This window comes from Drosophila subobscura, chromosome O (assembly GCF_008121235.1).
Source record: "Drosophila subobscura isolate 14011-0131.10 chromosome O, UCBerk_Dsub_1.0, whole genome shotgun sequence".
In the NCBI taxonomy this organism is placed as follows: Eukaryota; Metazoa; Arthropoda; class Insecta; order Diptera; family Drosophilidae; genus Drosophila; species Drosophila subobscura.
Genome location: NC_048533.1, coordinates 6,406,630 through 6,429,671, shown reverse-complemented (window position 1 = coordinate 6,429,671; position 23,042 = coordinate 6,406,630). Strand labels below are relative to the sequence as shown.

Sequence of the window (23,042 nt, the reverse complement as noted above, 5' to 3'; positions counted from 1 at the left end):
AGAGAGCGGTGTGTGTGCGCTCTTTCACGTGCTCTTCGTTTTGGGGGCGTGTTTGTTTTCGCGTTTTTTACTCGCTTTCCACTTGCGTCTGTCGTTGTTATTTTTTGCTGTTTCCCCCACTCGAGTTTAAAGTGTTATTGGATGATTTTATGGAAATTGATTTGGGGCACGCCCCTTGTTCGGTATATGGAGAGGGGGGAGGTTGGGTGCGTGCAAGTGCAGCTGCTGCTCGAATGGGGTTTTTCTGCGCCCAACCTAACCCCTTATTTAACATAATAACATTATCTCTACGAATACTCGTAGTCGTACTCGCACAGTTACTGGTACTCACCCGAAAGTTATGCGTGTGCTGGTCGACTGGGCAGTCAAGGCTCAGGGAATAATCCTCGACGACGGCTCCCAGGGACGATGCCTCGCCAAAGACCTGCTCGATCTTGATCGACGGACTGGTCAGCAGGGGCGTGTTGTTGGCTCCACCGATCGTGGCAACGGTGGCTGCTGCTGCAGCTGCAGCAGCGGCGGCTGCTGCGGCGGCGGCAAAGGTGCCCTCAACGATTAGTGGCTGCCCCTCGCCGCCACTCTGACAGGCACCGACGACTCCAACTGTTGGACCAACGTTGCAGGGCGTTGCCGGGGCGCAGGGTGTGCACGGTGTGGGCGTGGCCGGGCCCGGAGCATGTCCATCATGGTAGGGTGTCACCACGAACGAGGGATACGATCGAAACTGATGGTAGTCACTGTGATGGCCGTGGTGGCTGTGCCCGGCTGCTCCGTGATGGGAATGGGTATGGGTATGGGTGTGTGGATGATGCGCCAACTGTGGTCCTTTGTACCAGGTACCATGCATAATCATTTAAGCAAGTTCGATTGCCGGTTGTGTGAGGCGATGCTCACTTTCCTATTAACTCGCTTCCACTCTTCTCCTGGCGTGTAATCAATATTCAATTTAGCTTTCCATTAGGTTTTGGTTTTGGACTTCAATTGATATACGAGTCTTCGTATTCGTATTCGTTTTCGTATTTAAACTGGAATTTTGCAATCACTGTGTTTGGGAAATTTGCTTGAAAAAGGGGATACGGAGAAAGTCAATTGGTTAACCAGTGCAAGCATTTGGCCAATGAAATAATCAAAACTTGGCAAAAGTTTTGGGAACTGAATGGGAAACCCCAAAGGAATACGGTCCTAAAATGATTGTGTAACCCTAATTGATTATGAAGACTTTATTTGAAGACTGACTTGGGCTCCATAAAGAGACTCTTTCTCAACGGACTCTCCATTTATGTTGATGAAGTCTCTCCCGGTCTCACACGGGCTATCCAAAGTTAGGAGACGCCCAAAAGACGCCATTACATACTGGAGTACACACCGAATTGCCTATCATGGATATGGTTTAACGATCTCTAAAGGCAGAAAGCCATTTAACATACTGAAAAACTTTGCATAGACTTATAAAAATGTTGGTACAATCCCTAATCCGAATGGACTAACTCTGCAATCCCAGCTCTGTCGTATAAGTAAATATCCGAATTTATCCACACTCGGAAAAGGGAGTTTCTAGCTAATGAGCGCTTGAAATTGCTTTCTTTTATATAATTCAGTCTATGATCTAAACTGCAAGCATGATCCACCATATTTCCTTGTTCCCATAATCTTAATGAATCTATTTACATTGATTAACCGTTTGACTTTCCTTACATCCACACTTTATTTATTTCTCATAATTACCACTTGATAGGGGACACTTGGAATGAACAGAATATTTAATATTCATACACTTCCATTCACTTTACTCGCACTCTGACCCTTGTTCACAGTTGAACACTTTTTGGAACCCGTTTATGGCGGCTTTCAATGTATTGACACTTGGGTCTGGCTACCCTTTTTGAGGATTATTGCTCCTGACGTGTGGTGATAACAATTTTCAACTTCACTTTACTCGATTTTTAATTGTGATACAGAAACAGCTGCACTCGCGGAATGACGAAAATGCATTGCACTTTGCGACAGAATTCTTCACGGATTCGCGGGGCAAAAACTGGCACTGTCACTGGCGTTGGGACTGAAACAGAAACAGGGACTGCAAACAGGGAATGCAAACAGGCACTGGGACTGGGGCTGGCACCACGAGTAAGACTGCCACTGCAGTCGTCGAAGAGTGCACTTGGCTGAAACGCGCGCGCGAAAGTGGCTTGTGGACAGTGGCTAGTGGCCAGCAGTTCAGCTCAGTTGAGTTCAGTTCAGTTCTGTTCGGACCAGGTCGTCCAGGCCGGGGCTTAATTTGACTTAGCGGCAGGCAGAAGAAGACGGCTGGAAGGCGGCAGCAGAGGCGGCACAGCAGCAGGCACAAAAAGTTGCTGCCAGCTCGCAAGAATTCCGAACTCGAATGCTGAGTGCGGCCACGAAAAAAACATTCAAATGCCTCGCACGGTACGGCTCGCCGCCAAATCGCAGCGACGACGATAGCAGAACCAGCAGGCAGCCCCACAGCTCTCGTTCTCTCTTTCTCTCCAATTCTCTCTGTCCCTCTTTTACCTGCTCTCTTGCCGTGGCTGTAGTACACTCGCTCTCGCTCTCGCTCTGATGGGGGGCAGCAGCCAGTCTCGCGACTCAGTCATGGGGCAGCTTTTGGGGCAGACGGCGACGCATGCGCAACAGCTTTTTACTCCTTCTGCACACAAAAAACTAGTTCTCCCTCTCCCTCTCTGCTGGTCTCTTTTCTCTTTTTTCTCTCTCCGTCTCTCTCTGTGTATCTCTCTAAAAAATTGTTTGTGGTTTTTCGTGTGCTTCGCTGCTTGGGTTTTTGTGCTGTGAGTCTCTTAAGCAAACTCTGATTTGATTTTGGCCTTTTTGCTTGAGTGGATTTCCTTTTCTCTTGACTTTGAGCATGAATGAGCATGTTCCGCGCTTTTTTTATGGCTAAATCTTTATGGCAAGGAGGCGTGGGCGTTATAATGACTAAAAATGAAAGTTGAATTGAGGAAAAATGACACCAAGATCATGAATTACAAAACATATTCATCAAGCACCCATTGAGTTTGTGATTTGCCTTTCGTGAAGTTTCAGTTCAGTTTTCCATTTCAACAAAAAAATTATGTGTTCTAAATTTTGTTTGTGTTTTTGATATTTCCGTTCATTTTTCGCAAGTCTAATTTGCGGTTTTGCCATTTTCCTAATTCCTAATGTCTGAAGATCAGCCAACTGGTGAAGGTTCACAACAGCTCCTGGAGGAAGTTCAACAACAGCCCTCAAATTCTGATGCGAGGGGAGGTTCCGATGCTGATGTCCAGCCATCATCAACAGGCGAGAGTCTGGGACCATCCCAGACTGCCAGCAAGCAAAATATGGAAGATTCAAAACCAAAACCGCCGGAAAAGCAAAACCCAGATAAAGACAAAGAGAAAAAGCCCAGTGACGCTGGAAACTATTGGGAACTGGGTCGAGGGATCATATTCTTTTGCGTTGGAAGCATTATCACCTACAATCTGACGGGCATAGTTCTGGATTAAAGAAACAAATTTTGGATGTTACCCAAATTCGAGTGTAGATTTATTTACAGTATCTAAAGCAATTCAACGAGCAACCATGAATATAAGCCCAGCTGTGCCAATGGGTCTCGCACGCCGCTGTTCTGTTGGAGCGCGATACCTAGATCCGCAGAATAGGATCGTTCAGTAAATCATCAGCGTTCTACTCATTTTGGGAACTGGCCCATAGGAAATGACGAGGATGGCAAAAGCCTGCTTGCACATTCGTCATATTTCTTAGCCTGTTCAGCCAGCACTTGCAATTTCACCCAAGAAGACGTTGAGCTACACCACGGACTATACAATCTGAAGCATCAACACACAGCATTCTTACACCACTACTTATAGTGACTGCTTTCAGGATTCTGTATGCTGATGTATTCTAGGATATCGCCAGTAGACATTGTGTTTTTGTTTTAATGTATCCTTTTTTTGAACACTACTAAACCGAATAAATCTTGATGTTACCAAAGTAAAATAGAAAAAAGTTCGACACCTACATCCCCTCTCAAGTGCATAATTTTCATAATTTTGAAGCAAAAAGCACACGAAAAAATCCGTCCGCATCCGTCGCCCATTAGCCCATTGACCAACTTCGATGGCGCATTGTACGCGTAGTAATGAGTTTTTAATACATGTAATATTCAAATTAAAAATCCACAAAAACTCCTCCAAAGACACCGCACAAAAACGGAATGCAATTTTTTTTACAGCTAATAATCGCACACATATTCATTTCAACCGGCGGCAGCCCAAAGGCGGAAAAAAGCAGATCACTCATACGCAATGTAAACCAAGCTCAAGAGCAAGCCACACAAAAACCAGCAACGCGCTCTTAAAAAAACTCTCAAGCACAAAAAAGAGAGACAACAATAAAGAGAGAGCATGACAGAAAGAGAGAGAGAGAGAGTGAGGAATGAGGCAAGTGCGAGCAGTGCGGCATTCAAGCGAAGGCGGTGGAATTTTTATTGGAGCACTTGGTTTATTTCTTTTTCTGCTGCTCGCCTTTGGATTGGCATTCTTTTTTCTACGTATTCTGTTTTTTTTGCTGGCTTATTTCCTTTTTGACAAGGCATTTTTTATGGGCACAGACATGTGTCGCTGGCGGGTGGGAATCGGCCATCGCCTGGAGGGAGATTTTTCCCGATTTTTCGGCCTGGTTCGGCTCTGTGGCAACTGCAACTGTCATTCCCTGGGGTGCACCAGAGCCAGTCGTAATACATGAAATTAAACTGCAGCTCCTGCGGCCATAGGAAGGCCATTTATTTCAGTTAATCAATGCAATTGGCTCGTCGTCCACCTGGGCCGCAGAATACCCTTAGGTCTGAATGGAGTATGTCAAATATGCTGTGGGCATTGCCCCTACATTGTTGCAGCCTTCTCCATTTTTGAATTACTAGGAAATTGCTTCATTTAGCGCTCTGTTCTTCCATGGTCTGCCGTCGGGCAGTGCCCCATTGGCCCTACTACTGCCACTGCAATGGCACCTCAAGTGAATGTCCTCCAGTTTCCCTTGCAGCTTATTGACTAATTTGATTATGCCACCTAATTGCCACCCACCGCTGCAATTACCTATTTTTTATGGCTAGTCATTTGGCTGTATTTTCCCTATTTTGTATGTGCTTTCGTGCGGGTTTTCATTTAGTTGAGTGCCATTAAAATTTCCTTGTTTGCACTGTCATCAATGCCATTTGGTATTTGCCTACGAGCAGACATTCGAAGAGATTCAAATCTGATAAGAGGAAGCCATGATTGCGGGTTTTATTAATTCAATAGATTTATTGTAGAACTCTCTTTCCTTTTCCCCTGGTTGTAATAAGTCACGAAACTGCAACGAATGGGATACTAATTTTAAATAATTTATTGTCTTTTATCTGATCATCTAAGTTGAGCAAGGAAACATTATATTTCTTACGGATTTTGTGTGGGTTAAATTCCACTAGTTTTAGGCAAAATGTTCATTCCACTATAGCATTTAGTTCTTTTAATATTCTGAAATATTTTTTTTATTTTGATTTGCCAATTCTTTGCATTGTTAAAGATTCCTCAACTTTTAAAGTAAATCGGTGAAATTTTTGCTTGAAAATCCCAAATAAGATCCAAAATTCCCGGCTTGCAAGTTATAAATATGAAAAGCTTCCATGCTTGATTTATAAGAACCTTAAATCCGGAAATTCTTTACCCAAAAAGTCATAAATTTGACTCCAACAAACACTGAGACACTTAAACTTCCATTTAAATTCAAAATGTATCAGTAGCAACCGCAATGGCATGCAAAATCCGACTCCAGTTGCATGATGGGATATTTATTTCTCGCCTCAAACCGCTGCCGGACAGATAAGTGATGGTGCTGCAGATGCCGTGGCGGTTGCAGATGCAACTGTGCGGCGCCATGGACTTCATTGCCTCCGAGCGAAATGTCAAAATGCCAGCCGCAGTGAGAAGCCAAAGCCAAAGCCAAAACCATAGCCAGGCCGAGAGCAGCCGTCATGGTTGGTCATGGACGCCAAATGGTTGACAGACATCCAGAAGAAGCGACAGAAGCGGCAATGGCGCAGGGCTACAGGGCTGGCTCCCGCAGCACTCAACCGAATGGAGAATGGAACGAGGGCGATGGCGATGGCGAGGGGCAACTGCATTGAAGGTCCGAAGCCGGACTCCGCCTTTTTGTTGTACGCGCGCATGGCGCATTGAGGCGCTCTCTCCTGATTGGTCGAATCGGGCTGAAGGCAGCCAAAGAGCGAGATGGCTATGGGGCATGGCATAAGCTACCCCAAAGTGGGAGCGAGAGGCAATCGTTTCAATGGAGGCTCGAGCGAGACAGGCTAAGAGCTTCTGGGGGAGCGAGTGAGCAAGCCGCTGGCCTTAAGAGAGCGCGCGTTGCCTTGTGACATGCAACTCTCTCTCTTAGCGAGAGGCGGCCGGCCCTTGCAACACGTGTTGGCGTGTTGGCCTGCGTGCAAAATAACTGAGTTTTTGCGCCTCCGCCTCTTTCTCTGCGACTGCTGCTGTTCATCCGTCGCGTATTTTGTTAATTTAATTAAACAAAAACGTTTTGTTTGTGTTTTTTTGTGTGTTTGTATTTGTTGCACGTTGAACGAGCAAACGGTTTCTGCTTTTCAGCTTTTTTTGCCATCGAGCAGCACAAAATGAAATTGGAATCCCGCTCGTGCACAACTTTGAATATGTTGAGCTCTCCTCTCAAATGGTTGTTGTCGATAGTTCGTCTGTCCATCTGTCGCTCTGCACTGACATTTCAGCTTTTTGTGGCATCTTGTTTCCCCCTCCCTACAGCCGCTCTGCCACTCTTCTGCAATGCAAGTTGTATTTGTCATTTAATGACTTGCGCCGTTAAATTTTAATTGAAATATCACACATTTGGAGGCTGCAAATTGCAATTGTAATTGCGATGCGGAAGAGACTTTGGTGTTGTCTGCTTTTGGGATGTCGGAAATGGCAGAATAATCTTAAAACTGGGTTAATACGAGAGTAACCTTACAAAAAACCAGTGAAAATATTCCATCTAAATTATAAACGGAAGTTTTGTGTACTCTAATTTGGAACAACGATCCATTAAAGCTGAGAAAGTTTTCCAAATAAACTTCCGCACGTGACTTCCTCCACGGCAATTGTCGATCTGCCTTGATGAGCATCACCAGCCCAGCATCCAGCAATCACTGGGAGGGAGACCTCTGCAACTAGAGATCTTGGCACCCAACCAGCCCAGCTCCAGACAGCCGCAGAAGTTAACGATTGAAGCGGTAATTGGAGGCCCAGACAGTCCGTCGAGGCGTAGGCGATTAAAAGACGATTATTTCAATTGTGCAGAGAAATAATGATGGCAGAAGGCACCAAATGGATGGTTGGTTGGATGGATGGATGGATGGAAGATGCTCCACAAGACAGAGAGAGAGAGAGAGAGAGAGAGACAGTCACCTGTCAACGAAATCGGCTTAGCTGTTATGTTAATGCGCCAAAAACGTTGACATTTATTGGCAGTTATTTATGGCGGACACTTCTCGCGCGGACAGAGAGCTCACTCTGTGTCCGTGGGCTCTCTTTTTGGAGTCTTGCCATTTTGGTGACAGCTCACTGCCCGACTATGGAAAATTCTATAATTGTGCAGGTGACAACGCGACTGGCACGCGCTCCTGACGCTGATTAGAGGCAGCTGCAGGCTGCAGTACGACTTGCATCGACTCTGCACTTTGTAGTTTCTGCAGTCGCTTCGAGTCACGCTCGTTTGTCTTCAGATTTATGTATGACCATATAGATATTATTAATTATGACAATATTGGAGTAAAAGTGTTTGGTCTGAGGCGTTGCCATAAGAGGAGTGGTGCGGAATGGTGCACTCCCTCGAGGATTTGCCAGAAACATGCCACAGATATTCACAGATATGCTGTGGAGTACAGAACTGCTCTAATTATGCACTCACTGTGCTCTAAAAATTAGCCTATTCTCCAATGTTTAAGCTGCCTTAAGGATATGCAACGCACTGTATGTGAGATTTGTGTCTAAAATGCTTGACTAATGAGTTTATTAGCATTTATATGGTTCGATCCGGCTGCCAGTGGCTGGAATATTCAAATGGAATGGCCATTCCACTACCATTCTGGTTGCTTTGGGCTTCCTGGAAATGTCATCGATATCGAGGCACGCGTCGGATTGTGCGGAGTCGGAGCCCGAAGAGTAATGTCCATATCTGATGGGTGTTCGATTTGTCACAGCCGCCAGAAACGGGCATCCAATGCCGCTCTCTGGCCCCCAGAAAGGAGCTGTGGAAATATTTCACTTCAGCTTCTGCCTGCTGGAAATCTAGCCTAGGAAATCTTTAATATTCAATGGTTGCAAAATTAACATTTCTATTTAGAGTCACAACTCATCTTTGGTTCGGTTGATCAGTGTGTAGCGATGCGGGGAGGGCAGCAGCTGCTTGAACTGCGAGTCGGGCACCACAGCGGCAACAATGTTGTTGGACTCCACCATGGAGCCGTTCTCCCACACCGATGTGGGTACGCTCTCGCCGTAGTGGAAGTGATGGTGCAGCTTTCCAGTGTACAGATCATCGATGAATCCCTGCAGAGCGCCCGGCTTGTGGATGTCCTCGTAGCGGGGAAACAGATACATGTGGCGGAACGAGTCGATGGCTATGATGGGCAGATCGGCCTTGGTTTTGCCCAAATGTTTCAGCGGATGCCCAAAGAGCTCTCCATCGGCAGTCAAATAGTTGACAAGTGACGACGGCGACAGTTTGGTCTCCACCACCGTCTTGAACTCCTGCACGGGCTGCATGTTGTTCTTGTCGTAGAAGAGCATGACAAAGGGCAGGCCCTCCTCGCCGATTGCCTCGGCATTGCTGAAGGTTATTTCCCGCACCAGCTGGATACACTTGTCGTCCGCCCAGGTAAGCAGATCATCAAAGCTGGTCATGTTCCCCGAAAACTCGCTGTAGTACTCCCTGTGGCTGGATTTGGTGGCATCCGCGCGAAAGATGATCAAATTCTTTCCAGCCGGATGGAGTTTCTCCGTCAGCTCGCCAAATCCCACCAGGAACTGGCATTCCTTCTTCAAAATGCTGGCCACCTTGCGATAGTTCTCATACTCCGTGTTGTTCTTCTCCATGAAGTAGCCCACCACCAGGCCGGTGTCCCCCTTGGCATAATGCAGCTCTTCGAGGGTGTGGAACTCCTTGACGGGATCGGCGAGCTCCTGCACCACGAACTGGTAGAACGCCTGCACTGACCTCTGACCGCGGTACTCGCTCTTGCCAATCATTCCATGGCGCACAACCTTCAGCGTGGGATACTTGATTATGTCGAATCGTTCGGCCACATTGCTCTCCGTATCGCAGTTCACCTTGCCCATCGTCACCCGTCCCGACTCCGTGAATGTGACAGCAATCTGCCTCGCTGCCTCCTCGAAGATGGGCGCCAAGCGGGTACTAAAGGGACACCAGTCCGTGTAGAAGTTCAGCAGCACCAGCTCGTTCGACTCGACTATTTTGTCGATGTTGTGATCGCCCACGACCACAGAGCTTCCAGCAATGGGTGCCACTTGGTGGCACCCAAAGATCAGCAGAACAGCCCAACAGCAGGTCAGCTTTCCAGTTGCCATTTGTACTCGACTAATGATGTTTTCTCAGTGATTGCTGATCGATGGGGAAGTTTTCTAATTTAAAGTGTGAAATTGCCCATTTGTGCGGCTCTTCAATGCATTTGCTACGTCTACGTTGAACTTAATTGAAGCTGGAGCTCAGCACTTGATGTGATTGTTCAGCTGGCTAGGGTCAGTCTCTACAAGGAAGCACTTTGAATGGCTTAGAAAAATATATAAAACCAACGCTTGCTGTTAAAAATTTGAATGAAATATCTATTTCGTTGCAAATCCAAATACAAACCCTGTCCGGCTACAGATACAGCCATAGATGCAAAGATACTCTCACTTCGATGCTAATGATGCGTCATGGTCATGGTACGATGTCTGAAACATTCGACGGGGAATTTCAGCAGACAATTTGGCAAGCTGTCAACGCCACTCACTGAGCGAATGGGGGCGTGGCACAGGGTGGGACCAAGCCCAAAGAGTAAGGACATCGACGAATTCGAAGCTAATGATTGTCTGAGAGACGTTTGCCAGCAAAGACATCAATCAATCCGAAGCCAAAGTGAAACCACCCCCAGGGGAGGAAACGCACTGACTGCCTCCCACCTCTGCAGAACGTTCGACTCTCGGCTCCTTAAAAAGTAAGCAAAACTTATAAACTCATTCGAATCATATTTAAAAATCATCCAGCAACAGCTTGCCCCATGCGCGTGTCCATTCATGAATTATTAGTTGGAGCTTATCAAACGTGACCAAAATCGGAACGGAAAAGAAAATGTTAATAATAAAATAATAAAAAAAAGGAAACACAGTTGGCCTTTGCCAGCTGTTGCTGGGCAGCAGCAGCAGTAGCAAGGACCACGGACCAGGCCCAAGCAAGTGTGAAAAATCAGCAAAAACGAGGCCAAGTCCACAGGAAAAACTGTGGACCAACCCACCAAGGCTACAATTTTCATTGTGGGAACGGGGAAAACCCCACATGTGCTGTGCCGTGCCATGCTCGTTCTCGTTATTATCTTTTGGGCTGACCACAAGACGTGTCAACTTGTGGTGCCATCTCACCAGCCGACTTCAGAGCCACTCCAGTGCTAGATATAAATCAACTTTTGGGAAAAACTTTGCCTGCGGCGGACAGCACCCCCCAACACCCAACCCGAAAGCGTTCCTTTCTCGGTTCGGGGAAGCCGCTTATACATTTTTGAGCAATATATTCCTTTCGAGGAGAAAACAAGCAGCTTATTGACAAGTCATGTGGGAGATACGAGTATATGTAAGGAGTGAGTGCATCTTCAGCTCTCAGTTGTGGTCAAACGGCGTCTTTAACGTGAAACCTTTAAGCCTGTGTTCCCACTCCCAGCCAGTCTATCCAGAAAGTTGTTGGGTGTTTCGGGTCATGACTGCCACGAGGTGAGGTGACGTAATTATAGATGTACTTGTACTTGTAGTTCTGCCGGAGTCGAGACACGAGCCCACACCCAAAGTGCAACGCACGCAGGACACAGCCAACCCCCGAGCATGCAGCGTGTGGCTAAGAAACCAACAATGAAACAAAGGGAACTGGTAAATGGTAGATGGTAAATGGTGTATGCTAAATGGTGAATTGTGAATGGGAAAACAAAGTCAAGGTACTGCAAAAGGGTTGACACGACCCACAAAAAACATTGTAGCCAAGTGGGCGTAAACCGACGACGCGGTTTCTCCCCTCCCATAATTGTGGAGGGTCTGAGTTGCAGTCGCAGTCGCAGTCGCAGTCTGAGTCGTAGTCGGGCTGGTGTATCTGTGGGATACATGCTCTCCAGCTGGCAAGAGTTGAGTTGTCGCCAGTTTGGTATCTTGTAATCTTGCAGCTACTACAAGACGCTGCGACACATTAGCATAAAATCATGATTAAGATAAAGAATTTCCACTGGCAAATGGCCGGCGGAGTGCGTATCTGTACGTATATTTTAATGAGCATAAGTATCTCTTGGGGTAATTAACGGAACACACAGCAAACCTAAATCAAGGTTATCTTCGCAGCAAGAGGACACCAAATCCTTTGGTGAAAAATTGCATTGCAGACCAGCAGCAGGAATCCGCTTAAAATGCAATTTGTAGACAATTTTGTTTCCTCTTTTCTTTTTGTTCCGCCTCTCTCAATCTTTTTGGCTAGACATTTCCGTTTGACGCAGAAACAGAAACGTTACTTTTGGGGAAAAGTGTCATTAGCATTGATTAATTTGTCCCACGATTTACATGGAAAAACAATCAATCAACACGTCGTCCTCATTCTCCATTAGTCAATCTTGAGATTGAGATGCCACCGGGCGGGCAGCCACTTGAACTCTGCGAAACGAGTGTCAACCAGGCAAAGCCGTGCCACCCAGGCCCCCTTCCTATCCATTCTATCTTCCTCTTGGCCATCTTTCCAACCATTTCAGGGACATTAGCAATCACAATCGTCTACCATCATTAACGCTTTTGTGTGTGTGGGGGGAATGGGTGTGGCCGGCTGGCCTGAAAATCTTTATGAAGCTGTTGTTGCCAGTTCAGGAGGTTTAATGAATTGCCAGGCTCTCGGGCTCGCATGAGAACAAAACTTTCGAGCATTTCTGAATGTAATTAAAGCGTTGGCATAGGCGTAGTCAGAAGGGGGAACTCAAGAGAATCGTTCGCTAAGTATTGAAGGTAATCCTAATTTTATCTTCGCACTAATGTCCTTCCCTTGTGAGCGCCTTCCATGCATCAGGCAGATCATCTCTGGCATAATTAAGCCACATCAATGTCGTGTTAGATGCCGGCCAGCTAATGATGGCCAACATTTACAACAAAAGCCAATTGTTGCAGACTCAACGTCGGCGGGGGAAGTCGCAAGCTTCGGGACTTTAATTTTTATGCGTGAAAACAGAACAACAACAATGCCATCCCCTCTTCACCCACAACAAAAAAAGTCCACACTTAAAATGCGAGGCGAACATTTTTCTACAAACAGCAGGATGAAGGATATACATGGGGCATGGACACGGACACGTGGAGGACAGTGGCGACCTTTCAGCATAGAAGAGGAAAGGAAATTCAATTAGCCTGAGAACTTTCGGGTTGGTTTCATTCGTTCATTCAACGTTTGCTTAGGTAATGTTTCAATTAATTCATTTGTCCCATGGACCTCAGATGTGCAGTGGGCTGGGGGACTGCTAATGATGTTGGGATGCTGCTGGGTGGTCCTTACACATGCGATAACATTAGATGATCTTTAAGGATGATGCATGGGATGTCTACGAGTATCTGCGCGACAAGGGGGTAGCCCTTGGTATACCACGGCCACAAAACAAATCAAATCAATTGCCCACAATTAATAACACCGATTCGAGACTCATTGATCCGGCGAGACTGCGACTGCGACAGCATTTCATTATTTGTTATATATTTCAAAGATATTTATTTGATAAACGCCGCCGTCAGACGCCAAAAATCTCATCGCTTTAAGTGGCTCATTTTGGGTGCTTCAGATCGGAGATGGGTCCCCGAGTCGTGGGTCCTCCTCGACCAGCCACAGCCGCAGGCAGCAAACCAACACCAGAAGTAACAAAAAAAGAATGGGAAGAGCTCCAGCGAGAGCTACCGGGTAACATATCAAAACGCCGCAAATGGGCAAAGTCAAACCAAAAAGTAAACGCAGGGAGAGAAAAAAATGAAATCGTATAAAAACAGAGTGCCAAAAAAAGGCAAACATGCGACGTCGTCTAAAGGATTTGCCCCATGCCAGCAGGCAAACGGCAAAGACAAAGTAGCTGTGGACACAAGCAAAAACCAAAATGCACACAGAGATGGAGATGCAGAGAGACCCAAAAATTTGCTGAGCCAAGACCACGCGGGCTGTGTGTGTGTGGATATGGCTCGTATATTTGGGAATTTATGCCGCGATTTTGAAATGAAAAAAAAAAGTACGAGTCAAAAAATAAAAATAAAAGTGAAACAAATGCAGGGAGAATGCGGGCTTATGGCGGCGGCGGCAGAAGTCAGAAGCGAATTCGCGTATTCGGTAGCCCGCATATGTCAACCAAATAAATTTGAAGACTTTTTGGATGAAGATTCGATGCTGGGGTCTAACCGATGAGGAAATGCGCTACAAAACAGAACAGAAGGAGAAAATGTAAATTATTACAGGATTATTGGAACTGTTTCAGAGATATAAGAAGAGATTAAGGACAAAACCAAAATAAACCGAAAAAAGTTTTAGTTCTTTAAGCTTTTAAACGCTCATCTGCAGGGTATTCCCCAACCCACAGATCCATCCTGACTGTGACTCACTTTGGATGCTCTTATGCTGTGCCCTTGTGCCTCCTGCCCCATACGCTTCTTACGTCAGTCACTGCGTGGTTCACACTAGGCTGCGTTAATCCAATATGTGATTACGAGTGTTCTGACTTTAAGCATCTGTTAAATTGGCTTAATCCCCGTCTCAGTGTGTGACTGTGAGTGTCTGTCTCTTTGTCTCTTTGTCGGTGTCGGTGTGTGCCCCCGGACTGTCTGCTCTGCTCTTTTGTAATAGTCATATGTATTTGTATTTGTATCTGCTGCTGCTGCTGCTGCCACTGCCACTGCCACTTTGTAACTGTTGTCATTTTTATTGCCCTGGGAATGTTTTTTGTCCACTTGTTCGGAGCACACGCCCCGCAAAAAACTTTTTTTCCCTCTTCATCTCCATCCATTTTATGTCCCCCGCCCCTCGCTGGTTCTTCAGAGTCTTCGTTTGACTTTTGTGGCTGGGTGTCCTTTGTACTCTCCTTTGGCCAAACAAAAGTTTTGTCGTTGATTTTATTGACCAATTTTTGGGTGCGTAAGTTCTTTTCTTTTCTTTTTTTTCTGTATGGAAGTTTTTGCATGCCACCGCCAGGGTCCAGGGATCGAATTCGGGATTTGAGTCGGTTTATTTTGTGTTTTCTTTTCTTGAAGTTTGGCTTTTTATATGGTTTTATTGCTTCATCATCTGTGGGGATTTAAAGTTTTATTGTGATTTAAACACTTGTTAATCGTGTGTGCATATGTCAATTTGGTGTCGTCTTCGAATAAGATTTGGTCTTGGGGCAGGGGATTAAGATGTTTTGGGATGTTATGACTGCACAAAGAGGAGTGTTGAGTATGGGAAATGTCTTGTTTATTATGGGGATATAATATTATTATTCAATGAAATATGCATTTAGTTGTGTTTGCTGGTTTGCTGGTTTGTTTGTGTCCAATTTGCGTTGACATTTTGCACATCTGTGCCGAAATTTACATGCTAGAGACACTCGCAACGACAAATCCATCGTTTCATTGATAAATTGTCTCATGTGAAACCAGAGCGAGAGAGAGAGACCGATCTGAGACAGGTACACATACACACACTGAGGTAATCACCGCACTTCAATCTACTGGTGGCGAGGAGGCATTGACGGGCGGGCTGCCAGTGGCTCGGATCTGTGGCATGGCTGGGCTCTGCGGCCGCTACATCTGCCAGCCGGACGAACGATTGTAATCAAAATACAACAAATTAAGGAGAGAGAGGAGGCGGTGTGTGTGCGTGAGAGCGCGAGCGGTGGCGGCTGAGAAGAGAAGAAGGAGAAGGAGAAGCGGGGGGAGCTGGAGACAGGCTGGATACCTTTTTTAAAATATTTATTTATGCAATTATTTTGCAAGTAGCTCAAAATAAATAAATGAAATGAAATAGCAGACCAGACCAGGAGAGAGCCACAGCCAAAGCCAAAGTCGGAGACAGGGACTGGGACTGGGACTCGCGATGGAGACGACTTGCCAAGTGCCCGAGCACGACTTCAATTGACGACGCAGTAAATTAAAATTTAAATTTATGCCATTTGCCAACTGAAAACTGAGAAAGACGAACAGTGTACACCAGGCAGAGTGCCCCCAAAAACAGAGGCACAATTAGAGCTAAAGGCAGAGCCAAAGGTGCGCCACAGAAGTCACTCCTGGTGCTGGGTCTGCTGTTGCTTCTGCCATGTGATGATGGCCAACATCAAGGCACTGAAGAGCTGACACTATCGGCCATGTCACATCACCTCTATTGTCATCATCATCATCTTTTCCCCTCATCCCATCCCTCGTGCATTTGTGGTGTCATCTTTCTGTCAAAATTGTATTTATTTATTTATTTGAGTATTGCAAATGCATTTACCGCGAGGCATCTACATAAGTGAAACGTCATTGAGGTTCACCTGCCAACAGGTGCTACAGTTCTGACCCTCTCACTCGCTCACTCACTCACTCACTCGCTCTCTCTCTCCCCTGACGAGTGCGTTACATCTCGTTTTTGACCCAATTAGTTTTTGTGGCCCTCTACAATGTAAGCCTTGAGAGTTTATGGCTCGTAAATGTCTTGTCTGCTCGGTTTCCATCTTGTTGATTTTAATTACAGCGCAAAGCCCACCACGTATACGTAACGTCTGTGCCTCAGAGAAGTTTCGTTGAGTGAGGAAATTATTATTTCTACCCCAAAAGAAAGTGCACAAAGTGTATCACTGTATCAGAGCAGCTGCCGGGCTAATCTGTTCACACAATTACCAAAGATTGTGGGTATGATTTGCTGCCGTTGTTCCTGCCATCCACTCATTAGCCGCAATCATAACTGTGAAGTTGTAAAACCGCCAAAAAGGAAAACGAGAGGAAACCACCCATTTCCCAGTGCCACTGCCACAAAGACATCCTTCGGGAGGGGGCAATAAATGGCAATCAGCGCACAATCAATGGGTTAAACCCTTTTTGCTTTATGATCCGAAAACAATTTAAGCTTTTATTTGTTTTTGATGCCCACCACAACAAGCAATCAGGAGCCGCCAACTTGTCTTCCAAATGGTAGCAAATCAAATTGGCCAACAAAGAACTGAGAAACTGAGAATGGGCCAGAAACGCGGGAGAGCAGAGCTGAACAGAGCAGAGCAGGCCAGAGGCAATGCAATGAGCATACATCATGGACAACTGTTGCATTTGGACGCTGGGACACAACTGGGAGTACAATTGATGGATCACCCAAAACCATCTGACTGCTGCCCCAGACGACCATTGTCAGTACTCGTTCTCGTACGTTGCTGCCACTGTTGCTGCTGCCGCTGCTGCTGCTGCTGCTGCTGTGGCAGAGCCAAATGAGTGGCAAAGAAGTTGCGTAAAACGAAACCAGCGATAATGATCATGCCAGAGCGCAAGACGCGTTAAAGATTTCAACGTCGTCATCAGCAGCACAAGAAGCGACTGTCCACAGTGGAGATTCGACAAGAAGAAAGCTCATCTATGACTGGGTATAAAATCACTTATGCAGCATCCACTGTAGCCACGACCGGACGTAGTCGCCAGCCAAGTGCGATTGCAAATGCACGGAATTCACATTGAAGAAGCCCCCAAACGCTGGCTTCGCTTCTGTCTGCTTCTGGCCATTAACGCGAGTCGAGTTGGAGTCGAAGTCGTAGTCGCTTGCACTTGGCAACGATCGGCTACCGTTGCTACCGGTTGCTCCCTGCCAAAGCTGTACAGACCCATCTCCAGGCACCGCTTCCTCCGCTGATGAGTTTAGTGCCGCTCACTCGTCAATGATTTGTAATTTTTTGCTGCTGCCGCGATGCCTGGCGATGCCCGCCGCCAGTCGAAAATCATAATAATCATAATAAAATGCAGCTATATCCATTATAACACCAAAAATACGAGTATGTCTCGCGCAGGGCTTGTACTCTGTGCGGTACAAGTATTGAGGTATTGCCGTTGTCATGTCAATGCAGGCCCAAAGCCGCCTGTCGCATTAAAGTTGGTAATTTGTGCTAAGCACCAACGCTGGCTACTAGTCTTTGGCAGCAGCAGACTTCTGGGTGGTTCTGGTAATTAAGTGTGCTTAAATTGTCTGTCGAATGCCATGGCATAAGGCTAATGGAAAACTTCTTCCAAAAGGTTATAATTATGGGTTTAAAAGGGTGTCCTGCCGCCAGAAAGAGAGAATGCTTATGAATATGTGTTTTTGTGGCGTGATATCTAATAGAGATTTCCGTGATTTACAGCTCACACAATTAGCTAAACAAACACTTGCTGAACCGCAAAACAAATTTAGTTGCAAACAGTGTTACAACCTGAGCAAACCGAAACCGTTGGGTTGGCCGGCATCTGCGCCTCTGTATCGGTCTGTTTGTCTGTGTGCCAGTCTGCAAACATTGATCTTGCAACGTTGTGCAGGTTCGTTGGATCGATTGATGTTGTCAATCAGAGCAGATTTAAATGAAGGTTAAGAGTTGCATACGTTTAATCGGAAAGAGGCAGAGACTCAGAGACGCACGAGAGTCCGAGCGTCGAATCAAGACCATGTTGCGGCATCCGCAAGCAAATCATTGAAGCGCGTAAAGCAGAGTAAACCCAAACCAAAGTCCGAACGACGGATGCTGCAACGCAGGAGCGAACGCGAACCCCAATCCGAGTCATTGGTAATGATGCAAGATGCTGCTGCTGCTGCTGCTGCTGCTGCTGCTGCAACAACGGTTCGATAGAGATGCAGCGCCGCTGATTGCAATCGGTTGCTATGGGATGGATGGCCGTTTACTGTTTGTGCATTTGTGTTGCAAATTTACAGCTCCATCAGCATCGGTTGGGTTCGGTTTGGCTCGGTTTGGTTCGGTTCGGTTTGTGGCTGCTGCATCATTAGCTTGACCAAGGTCACAGCAGCAGATCGATGAGGCAATCAGTATCAGAAGGGGCAGCAAACAGCAACGGCAAATGGCAACAAATTAACCAAAGTGATGATGCGTTAAGTGGCAAAATGGCGCAACTCTGCCACCATCACCACCACCATCCAATAAGGAAATTAGTTTTGGCGGTTTATGCTAAATGATATTTGGGACCCAAGGGGTTGCTTCCTGTTCTGTTCCTGTGCTTGTGCCTGTGACAGCTGCGCCCACATTTTGGCCAATTAAAATCAAATTTCAAAAATGTACCCAAACACTTTTGGCACACACACAACTGATGACAGTTTAATTGTTTACTCTGACAGCTGCTTTCACTTAGGCACGAGTATCATCATTTCACTTTTGGCCTTAGATCTAGAGCGAGTTGATAAAACACAGACAGAGAGAGAGAGAAAGAGAGATGATGATGCCCCCTCGATAAGGCCACTTTACAAATTTTTGACATTAATTACTCATCAAATTATGGCACTTTCAAAACTCATCCTGTTCGCTTTTTTTTGTATGCAAGTCATTGTCAGGATGGTTAGGGGTTGCTAAATTAAATATAATGAAGAGCATCCTTAGCTTCTGCTTTAACTTTGTTTCACTCCCTAATCGAAGTCACGATTAACCTTGAAAGGCCCTCATACTTTTTATATGAAGTATACTCATAAAAAGCGAAAGCCAAAGCCAAAGCCACTGCCCAATTAGTTGTATTTTTCTTGATACATATGCAAATGGGCCAGACCAGGCCAGACAGATAAACACACACATTTCCAGCTACCAACTAACTCACGCACTGAACTTTTGGTCCACAAAATGCATTCCCGTTAGGGTTTCCAAAATTTGCATGTGAGACACGGACCCTGGGGCCAAAAGCCAGTAGCTCCAATAATTTCAAATTATAAATCATAATGCAGCTACGAAAATTAGAATATCAAAATTTAGTTTTTTGCCTCTGCTCATCGATGGCTACTGCAATTTTCGAAGGGTTTTGGAGGTTTGCCGCCGCTAAATAAAATTGGTTCCAGGCACGAAGGTCCACGAAATTGGCGGCCGATCATCGCGTTTTGGGAACATAACTGTTCTTGTTCTTCGATTTTGCATAATCGGGGGACAGACCCAGGGAATGGTTTTCCCATGCAGATTTGGTCAATTGTAATTAACCTTAATTGATTGAACGATTATCGTTGCCCCAACACAACACAACACAACAGAACTGAACACATTTCACTTTCAGTCGGAGGCAGCAATTGTGGGACTTCCGATTGGGATTACACTGGAGAGTGCATAGAATCTGTGGCTATCTCTTTTCCCCTTTTTGTGTATCGTATCTGGTGTGTTGTCTATCATTAGCATCAAAAAGCTATCATCATCATTACCCAAGCGAGGAGCAGGGCGGCAGCACGAGCCCACACTCTGCACGCGATGGCTGCTGTTAGATACTCGTAGACACGCAGCCAGGCAGGCAATAATCATAGGCCCAATCATAGTTGCTGCTCAGAGGTGTTGCTTTGTAAAGTGCGGCATAATCAGTGGGTAGCATGCAAGAAAAGAACCCACAGCACAGCAGCTTCAACGAGCATCACTGTTGAAGGCTTTCAGCGGGCACTGACATAAGTTGACAAACTTTGGAGCTGCCTGCAGCATTAATCGCTCAATCGAATGGAGCTCGAAATATAAATGTATCAATAGCTTTAAATATAAATCAATATCGTAGCAAATGGCCAACGGTGCATGTAAGCACTAAATCAAAGTGTCAATATGGGTAACTGATACACTCTGGAGCGGAGTCCGAGCAACGGAAATTGAATTATGCCCCAACCAGAGTCGGCAACGAAGTTGCTGAAGCTGAAGCTGCAGATGGAGTTGGAGCTGGAGTTGGAGTTGGAGTCGAAGCTCTGCGACATGCATGAATGAGCGTTTGACTGAATGGTTACTGCTGCTGTGGCTGCCACTGCTGCTGCTGCCTTGACTGACAGACGGTGGACAACTGGTGCTCGAATCGGGTGCAACCACTTTCGTTAGCCAGCGGACATTGCCGATTGGCGACTGTGTGAATCTGAGATGTGGAGCTGTAGCTGAAGCCCCGGGTCTGAAGACTGTAGACTGGGGACTGGGGACTGCTGAGACTGTGCACTGGGAGTCGGGCAAATCTAATGTCCATGTCTGAGCGGTTTCCTCTGCAAACTTGTTTCGGCGGGGCATTAGATACGATACGCATATGCGATACTATAGTTTATGGTCTACAATTAAAAGTGTATGTTGTCCCCTACAGAGCTGTGGCACAAGCAGGGGTTGCTGTCTTGCATCTTGAGAGCCCCTTTCCAAACTAAACCACTGGCCGCTGGTTTGCTGTGCGCGACAAACGCATTAAATGAAAATTAGTTGCAATAACATGAAAATTCATAGCTCAATATGAGACAAACACACAGACACACGGGACACAGGTTGTTGGAGAAACAAAAAATAAAGCTCTCGTACTTATACATTCGCGTTCGCATTCGTAGATTGTGGCAGATTGACATGGGAAAATGCTTATAAAAGGACTGTGTGAAGTGTTGAGTTATGATCCCAGGTTTTTGTGCTCTCCCTCAAGCCCCTCTCCCCAATGAAAACAATAAATATACTGATTGATTGTTGGCGCAATGTAATTGAGATGATTTCGAGTCGGTAATCTAATTAACAAATAAATTCTCATGATCTTTGATGTGACGAAACCAAACGAAAATGAAAACGAAAGTGTCGTGTTGTGTCGCACATTTGAATACTGGTATTTTGAATGGCTATCCGCTCGAATGACCACTTTCAATTACGTTTTCAAATGCGAGTACGTTGGAAAGAAAAAAGTATTTTTCAAAACGGAAGTTGAAAGTGTTGCAATTACACAGCTCCACGAGGGGCGGGAAGGGGCAGGAATAGGTGTAAAAACCAACGATGCAGCAATGTGTTAACAATATAGAAGCATTTGTCCATCATTTGTTTAATCAAACATAATTCTTTTAGGCCGAACTAAACAGTGCCAACTGTGCACTCCGCCCGGCCAATTAGGGCCAAATAGGGCGCAGAGAGTAAGGCCACATCGAAAGATATTTGCCCTTCACATGGATGCCACACATTCCACTCTTCTGCGGGGCCAGACAAATATATTTCGAAAAATATTTGTCCCCTTAGATTAGCAAAAGGTTTGGACGGTTGCTAACGGCGTTTTCGAAGGCAGCCGAAAAGAAATCCATCAAAGGATCATCAAATTCAAGCAGTGACGTATTGGGCTTTTTCGGGGTTCGTAGTGGCTTTGGAATGTGCACAGACCCGGAGCCCAAAAAATAATACCCAACTAAGAGAAAAAGAGGCAAACGGACCACGGACAAGGGGATAAAAAAGGGCCAATAAAACATCAACACGAGTAGAATGATAACAACTAAGTAAACGTCTGTCACTCAGTCGATGGTGGACAGAATTTTGATCAGCAGCCAAAAAGGAGAGCTACCGAGCAGACACAGCAGATCAAAGGAGATCGGGATGGTCGGTGGATCGGGGGACGGAGCAAACGGCAGCTGATCAAAGGCCCCCAAACCTTGATTGAAGGCTAAGGGACAACACTGACGATTGCAGTGCAAATGATAATTTATTAGATTGCGATCTTTGGCCTGGGACAAAAATGCTACAGCCAGTCGTGGGCTCCTTTGGCATTTTTATTGAATTAATTTTAGTCGTCATTGTCTGCATTTCTAATTAAACCGAATTAATCATGAGCAGCCAGAGTCAGTCGGTCGAAGAGTCAGAGTCAGAGAGTCTCGCATTGCACTAATTATGCGTAGAGTAGAACCAAACTGGGCTAACCCAATGGATAGAGTCGTGGAGTGGAGTGGAGTCTCCATCGTGGAAGGAACTATCGTACATTAGTTGGAGCCCTGGAGCAAACGCAGCAGCAGCAGCTGCTGGCGGCAGTCTCAAAAGCATTTTGCGACAATGATGCTCTCGATGATGCACACGATGATGATGCCCACGATTATGATCAAACACTTGATACCGCAATCGCAATGGGAACTGGAACTGAAACTGAAACTGGAACTGAACATTGTCAAAGCTATGGTCTGAACTTGATGCCAGCTCTGTTGACTTTGATGTCTACCGACACGCACGACACTCTTAATGTTATTGTTTAGACCCCATTTTAGAGCCCAGACCATGCCCTGGACATGATCTATAGACATACTCTGATTCATCAAGAGGGATAGCCCAAGAAATTTACAAGTAACTGTTACAAAGGATTATTAAATTTGGAAACTATTAGCCTGTTTCATACATCTTAAAAACTTCCACATAATTTGTTCATTTAATGCTCCAGGAAATATACTTCTAAGCCAGTTGTAAGCCACTTGTCACACAACAAAGGAGCCCCACAAAAGCGTCGCAAATGTTAGGCTTAGAGGCAGGCACATTCGCCTGCCACAGACATGTCAGGTATGCCGCCCTGAGAGTGTGTGTGTAACCTGCCCCTTTTTAAACCGCTTAATAAAGTCACTTAAGTCCGACCTTTTGACTACGTTACAATTGACACCAAAACACACACAGACACACATCAGTAAAAGGCCCAAACACAGCCATGACGTCGGAGTGTTTGTGTGTTGACAAAAGTTGTCCAGGACCCTGGGGCGCGCTGCCATTGTTGCTGCCGTTACAAGACACATACACCGAATGGAGGGTATGGGCGACAGACATGGGAGACACACTCGCA

The 23,042-nt window shown here is 45.8% G+C and overlaps 4 protein-coding genes across 4 annotated transcripts in view; 2 read left to right on the top strand and 2 right to left on the bottom strand.

The window, feature by feature from the left end:
• Positions 1-999, bottom strand: part of LOC117898888 (zinc finger protein rotund) — a 37,499-nt gene extending 36,500 nt beyond the window's left edge. The window contains 1 exon segment of the mRNA XM_034808571.1: positions 332-999. Coding sequence (XP_034664462.1) covers positions 332-853 — 522 coding nt within the window. The 5' untranslated portion in view covers positions 854-999.
• Positions 1,000-3,048: 2,049 nt separating this feature from the next.
• LOC117898074 lies at positions 3,049-14,636 on the top strand. Its single transcript, XM_034807249.1, has 2 exons — positions 3,049-3,494; positions 14,616-14,636. The coding sequence occupies exons 1-2, from the start codon at positions 3,180-3,182 to the stop codon at positions 14,628-14,630; spliced, it is 330 nt and encodes a 109-aa protein (XP_034663140.1). The 5' UTR covers positions 3,049-3,179; the 3' UTR covers positions 14,631-14,636.
• Positions 8,345-9,655, bottom strand: LOC117898073 (endoplasmic reticulum resident protein 44). The gene has a single exon (XM_034807248.1). It carries the CDS (start codon positions 9,639-9,641, stop codon positions 8,400-8,402), a length of 1,242 nt encoding a protein of 413 aa, XP_034663139.1. The 5' UTR covers positions 9,642-9,655; the 3' UTR covers positions 8,345-8,399.
• A 1,738-nt stretch (positions 14,637-16,374) lies between the features above and the next one.
• Positions 16,375-16,648, top strand: LOC117898732. Its single transcript, XM_034808352.1, is given in 2 exon segments — positions 16,375-16,416; positions 16,418-16,648. Coding segments are annotated over 2 exon segments (273 nt in total).
• Positions 16,649-23,042: the final 6,394 nt, after the last annotated feature.

Excerpts from the sequence above, each read along its gene's own strand:
- LOC117898074 (XM_034807249.1), top strand. The coding sequence starts at position 3,180 with ATGTCTGAAGATCAGCCAACTGGTGAAGGTTCACAACAGCTCCTGGAG.
- LOC117898073 (XM_034807248.1), bottom strand. The coding sequence starts at position 9,641 with ATGGCAACTGGAAAGCTGACCTGCTGTTGGGCTGTTCTGCTGATCTTT.